Source organism: Corvus moneduloides, chromosome 1 (assembly GCF_009650955.1).
Source record: "Corvus moneduloides isolate bCorMon1 chromosome 1, bCorMon1.pri, whole genome shotgun sequence".
Taxonomy (NCBI): Eukaryota; Metazoa; Chordata; class Aves; order Passeriformes; family Corvidae; genus Corvus; species Corvus moneduloides.
In genome coordinates, this window is record NC_045476.1 from 62,096,625 (window position 1) to 62,103,164 (window position 6,540).

At 44.0% G+C, this 6,540-nt stretch overlaps 1 protein-coding gene across 1 annotated transcript; it reads right to left on the reverse strand.

Annotated features, from left to right (window-relative positions):
- GATAD1 (GATA zinc finger domain containing 1) lies at positions 1-5,084 on the reverse strand. Its single transcript, XM_032112409.1, has 5 exons — positions 4,802-5,084; positions 4,552-4,677; positions 4,190-4,249; positions 2,907-3,090; positions 1-2,169 (listed from the first exon to the last, which is right to left on the reverse strand). Exons 1-5 carry the CDS (start codon positions 5,000-5,002, stop codon positions 1,979-1,981), a joined length of 762 nt encoding a protein of 253 aa, XP_031968300.1. The 5' UTR covers positions 5,003-5,084; the 3' UTR covers positions 1-1,978.
- Positions 5,085-6,540: the final 1,456 nt, after the last annotated feature.

A 6,540-nucleotide genomic window follows, 5' to 3' on the forward strand; every position in this document is an offset into this window, starting at 1 on the left:
TAAGGCAAATAAGGCAATTTATTGACAAATAAGGCAAGTACTTTTCATTTGGTGTAACTTGTAGGAACTCAAAAAAGCAAACAGTGTAAGCATTGTTTTCCTTCTTATTCCTATGAGGATTTGACAAGGAAAGCAGCTAAGCTTCATTGGACTCAATGACCATAAAGGTCTTTTCCAACCCTGATAATTCAGATAAGGTGAAACAGCCCACAGAAGAGGAGAGGTCCATGGATTATGCCGAGGCAGCACAGGGACTCTACTGTGTTCCCCAGTGAAAAACATGTGGACTGCAGAGAAAGGAAGGAAAACACTTGAGTCAAGGGAGTCACGCTGGTTACTGTAAACATAACACTTGTTATTTTTATTTTCTTGTAATGGTTAATAAAGAAATCAGAAAAAAAAATCCAGAGGAATTGAAAGGAGAGAATGAAGAGAAGTGAGGTCACCTTGGGATTAATTACTGCAACACACAACATGGGCACACATCTCATCTTTGTAAGCAACTGAGGATTAAGATTTAACTCTGTATTAGCAATCTACTGCTAATTTCTGAGCATTTTGAATTATTGACAGTATCCCTTAACTTTAGCATCTACTCCCTTAAGGCTGATTGTTCTTCCTTGTATTTGAAGAGGGCAGAACAGAGGCTGCAGGCTGAAACAAACAGATCTGGTTCCTGCCCTCACAGGTCCCACTGTATTGAAAGTTGTCAATACCTGAGACTTTCAAATATGTTACACCTTAAATCAAAACCTTTCATAAAGTTAGAACATAAGCCTAGTGCAACTTTTTTATGCTTTCATATGGTACCTTAAAGGTGATTTGGGGCTTCTGGGTGCTATGGTCACATATGTTCACACAAAGAAAAAAAAAACTGGAAAAGATCCATTTAAATTTAAGGCTGCTTACAGCTCTTATCCTTCACAGGCAGCAGGAATCCCTAAGCCCTTGGAATTCAGGCCATACAAGCACATCTCATAGTGTTTGGAGCTGACTGGCTTGTAAAAGGTTTAGGGCAGGAAACTTTACTGGTATTTTAGTACGTAGCATTTCTCCTGTTCTGCTATTTAAACATTTTCCTTGTTATGTTAATACATAAAATTAGTTTTTATTTCCCTTACCAAACTTTTTTTCATATGAATTGCTTGACCATTTTTTTTCTTACCATCATTAATTGCGAAGACTGAAAAAACAATTTTAAATCAATTTTAAGAGACCAAGCTAACACACATTAACAATGTGAAACTCAAATCATGTGTCAGTGTTGGCTTGCTCAGGGAATGCAGATACACTTCTGCATGAGGATGTCAGGATGATAAATAACATTAATTTTTAAATTTGCATCCAATTGTCCAGGAAATTTATGCCCTTATATAAGTAAAGTTTAACATAAAGCTACACACATAGGCCCACATTTCAGATTCAGATGAACAAAATTCCCTTAAAAGGTGACTGTTAAGAGTCCCTCCTTGCGGATGAGGTTTTAGTCTGGAGAAATCCAGGTAGATCACTCCTCTCCAAGTAACAGAAAACTGTTAATTACACCACTGGTCATTTTACTGTTTAGGTAAAGTTAGTCTTAAATTATTTAACAAGGAAATAAAAATGGCAGTCCCAGTTAACTAAATTAAACAGTTATATAAAGTGCTGAATGATTATGTCTTTTAAGCTCCTCTTCTGGAAAATAACTTAAAAACTAAGAATGAACACTAAAGGCAACTTTCAGAAGTCAAAGATGACATGAAACTTATGGTTTTGTCCCAAGATGAACAATAATGTCAGAAGATCAGAGCACGGAAATGATGCATCAACTGGAATGAAAACTTCCACTTCAAAGATCTGATGTATCTAAAATAAATAAATACCACAATCTGTAAAGTAAACCGGCACATTTTATAATTTTTAAAACTTCTTGTATGGGGTTTACAAACTGGAGGATACACCCAAAATAACTAGTCCAAAGTATTCCTTAAAAAAATTATAAATTATTGGCTACAGTTTCTTTAATGGAGATTGCAGGAGTAGGTCCCACATGAGTCCATATATAGCCCTTCTCTGGCCTTGTAGGAACGGTTGGGAAGGGAGATGATCGAGATTTGAAATATTCCGAAGGTGCATGACAAACAAATTCTAAATACTCCATCTTCCTTGGGAGATCTTCTTCTGGTCCTAGGAAAAAAAATAAATCTTCAAAGACAAAACTTAAAGGCACAAAATTAAGTAAGTTGCCTAAAAATTTGCCACAACAGCCAACATTCCCTTAGAGAATTTATCTTTGCAATCAATGGCTTTCCTAGGAAGGTAGCATCATGTATAAGGCAAGAAACCTCTACCTTCAATTTTGCTGGGCTGATCTTTCCCCCCACCCCATTTGAAGCACTCTGGTATTTGAGTGAAGTACTGTAGTTAATATATTTTAAATATATCCTATTTGTGTCCTGCCTGTCAGAAGGACTTACTAATTTTATCATCAGTAGCAGAACAGTCTCTATGCCAGTGCTTGCATGCTATGTATTTTGAATACCCAGGACAAAGATCAGGTAATTCAGGTCACTTTAAAAGAAATAACTTGGACTAGTATATCAGAATCAAAGTTACTATGGTTTAAACCTATCTATAGGGCAGTAATTTGATCTTTAAAGCCACACATCTGTAATTGTCCCCACAAACACTCAGATAATCACAGTACAAGATAATCACACACTGCAATAGTAGTAATCATATTATATACATAAGATAAATAAAAAGTGTTATTACAGTAAATGAGATGTTTACAGAATTAGGGTCTAAAATGTGGAACTTGCATAAAACACCTTGACAAGCTAAAATGTTCATTTAAAAAATACAACTCTGCATTAGTGTAGGCACATATAAGTAGTTGTACAAAGTGAAGGCCTACAGATTACCTATGATATAGGATGCTGGGTCAAAACAGTCTTTGGGGCTGGCTTGTGTAGGAATGAGCCAGGTTAGCGCAGCACTCTTTTCACAGTATTGGTCCTGAATAAACCCACGGATCTGAGCGTAGTATGTTCTTCCATCCTGCTCATCAACCACCGAAACAACATCTCCAATTTGATAGTATACACCCTAGAAGACATACAAATGACACTGAAATCAAACAACCTGATTTTGTCAGCTTCACTTCACATTGATTCGTGTCTTAAGTATCAGTACCCTAAATTATACCAGTCTTGAAAGGCAGCTGCAATTCAGCCACATGCAAAAGAATGGTGGCGTAAAAAAGAAAGGTGTTTGTTTTTAAAAAAGAGAAAAAGAACACAAAAAGCCCCGAACAATCCTGTTCACAACAACACTGCAAAGTATCAAAGTAGCAGCATTTTGCATAAGGAGGTTTAACAGAAGTTTTGACATAATTCCTAGGAATTTTTGATAAAAAACATACACACAAGACAGTAATTCTTTCCGAACTGGTCAACAGCAAACAAGAGATTCATCTAGGATGTCAGACACAAAGCATCAGGTCCCTGGAGAGTATATGGAATCTCAGCCTACCACTGGCTGTGCAGTCTCCCCCTACCTATCCTGACATTTTTTTGGGGGGAAGAGGGAGAAAAAAACATTTTGTTTGCTTATACTGCTGGGAAACAAAGCGAATTTCAGAACTTTAAAACACTAACACCTTAGCATGCTGGTAAAGCTGCTGTCAAGCATGAATGTGAGAAGGTTCCCTCCTGCTTCACTGCAAATACAACAGATCTTGTTCCCACGGTGTCTGAGCCTGCTCGCACCAGTTCTGAAACGGGAGCCAGCGGAGACGTTGAGGCACTGCAACCCACCCCCTCTACGGGCAATATGTTCTGCGCCTAAGGCAGGAAACAGCACACAAATCGAAATACTCATCTCCAGTCACTTTTGCTTGATCTCTGCACGGTGCAGGTTAAGTTTAAAAATGCTGACTGCAATAATTAAAAAAAAAAAAAAGGATGCATTTTCTCTTGGAAGAGAACAACTGGGATAATGATAACTATTTAAACTACTTAGGTAAACTCCCTTGCAAGACTTAACGGCAATAATTACGGCAAACCAAAGTCCTACACAACCATTAGGCAAGGAAGAACAGTTTCTGTGACTATATCCCTAGTGCTTTCACTGTACATGATAGTTCTTGAAATTGGAAACAGAAACAGGGTAATAATTTTTGCAAGTAGATTTGCATAAACCATACCTTATAAAAGATTGATTCTGCTGTAATTATAGTGGATACGGATTCAGGAGCCTTGATGGGCTAAGAAAAGAACACAGAAATAAAAAATCAAGAGCATTAAAGCAAATCAACCATGAAGTTCCAGAAATTGTTTTACCCTTTTAGACAACGTGCAGATACATTATCTTCTAAGAAAACTAGCACACATTTCTAGTTTAAAGTTCAAAACAACACAGCTAACGTCTTCATCCCCAGGATTTTATGTGGAGAAGCGAGTGCTGAACTCCCATGACCGGTTTCTCTTCCCACTCCTCCCGCGGGCCCCGTGTCCGCCCCAGCCCGGCACAGGCTCCCGGCCCACCCGCGGCCCCGCGCCGCCTTACGTTTTTTAGCTTGAAGATGTGCCGCCTGCCCTTGCCCTTCGTGGAAACCTTCTTCTCCGCGGCGGGCGCAGACTTGTACTTGGTGTTCCTGAGCCGCGCGGAGCGGCGGTGGATCTCCTGCTTGCTCTGTGGGGAACGGCGGGATGAACACACGGGGGACGGCCCGAGCACCCCGGCCCCGCCCAGCCCCGCCCGGCCCCGGCGGCTCCCTCAGCCTCACCCTCGGCCTCCTCACCCTCGGCCTCCTCACCTGCTTCCCGCCGCCGCCGCTGCCGCCGCCGCCGTTGCTGTGCTGGGCGGCGGCCGAGGTGGTGGCGAAGGCGGCGGGGGGAGGCGGTGCCGAGCGGGCCGTGCAGTTGTTGCACAGGATCTCGCCCTGCCCGCCCTTCTTCCACATGGAGGAGGACGTGCTGCGGCACACGCTGCAGGTGGGCTTCAGCCCCAGCGGCATCCTGAGCCCGGCGCGGGGCCCGCGGGCCCGACAGCGAGCGGCGGGAGCGCGGCGCCCACAGCGGCCCCGGCGCCGGCCCCTTCCCGGCGGCGGCGGATGTGGCTGCGGCGGGGCCGGGAGCAGCGGGGCCGGCCCTGCCCTCTGCTGGCGGCGGCCGTGCCCCGGCCCCGGAGACAAATCGGTCCCGGCCCTCGCAGGGCGCTGCTCTCGCCTCGGAGCCGGGGCACAGAGAGCCGTGTCCTGTTAGTCAGCGGGGAGGCCCGATGGGTGCAGGTGGGGCTGTTCAGCCCGGAGAAGAGAAGGGTGAGTGGAGACCTCGCAGCACCTTCCAGTATCTGAAGGGGCCTTACAGGGAAGCCAGAGAGGGACTCTTCGTCAGGAAGAGCAGTGACAGGACAGGGGGAATGGGTACAAAATGAAAGGTGGAAAATTTAAATTAGATATTAGGAAGAAGTTCTCTGCTGTGAATATGGCGAGATACTGAAACATTGCCCAGGGAGGCCGTGGATGCCCCATCCCTGGCAGTGTTCAAAACCGTGCTGGATAAGGCCTTGAGCTACCTGGTCTGATGGGAGGTGTCTGCTAATGGTATGGGGGTTGGGACTAGATGATCTTTAAGGTAGCTTCCAACCCTTAACGTTCTGTTACTCGATGCAGCAGAAGCTGCCTCTGGTTCCATTCCTGTTTGCAGGGAATGCCAGGTGCTGTCATCCAAGGATTTACAGCTGTCACTCTTCATACTCAACAGAAAATCAGAGGACAGGAGATGGACTGCAATGATTGTCCTGATTCAGGAGAAAGTGTTGGTGGATCTTACCCTCAATATATGCCAGTTTTGGCCTTCATTTAGATCAGATATTTGGAAAAAATCCTCTACTTTGAAGGTGGTGAGGCACTGGAATGGGCTGCCCAGAGAAGTTGTGGATGCCCCGTCCCTGGAACTGTTCAAGGTCAGGTCGGGTGGGGCTCTGAACAACCTGGACTAAGGGAATGTGATCCTGCCCATGACATGGGTAGTTGGAACTGGATGATCTTCAAGATGCCCTTCAAAAACAAACCACTCTATGATTCTATGAACTGCCCCTCTTGCATGGCACCTCAGTCATGTATCAAATAGTTTAAAAGGCCAGGAAATGAACATGTGCTTTTGTGAAGCTTTGAGAGCCAAATGTAGGAGTCATGGATCTAACAGCGGTTCCTCACCTAGTGCTACTCACATGGCCTGGGCCATCCCATGTAGATGTTTCTCAAGTCTCGTGTTACGAAAGAAATGCCCACTCATGCTTGAGGATTTGCAGTCTCTTAGTTCCCATACTCAGTTGCCATCCTTAGGGTTTATTTAAACGTTCCTTGGTGCAAATGAAATTGATTTTTGTCTTGTTCTCAGTGGACACATATAACCATAGTTTGCAGGGATCTATTAACAGATGCTCCCCTCATGCAGTGTGCAGTGGATGCAGGGTGTGCCTGGGTTGGTACTGGCTCATGGACAGCTATGTTTAACCTTTTGCATGCCTCTTTCACACCAGCTTTGACCT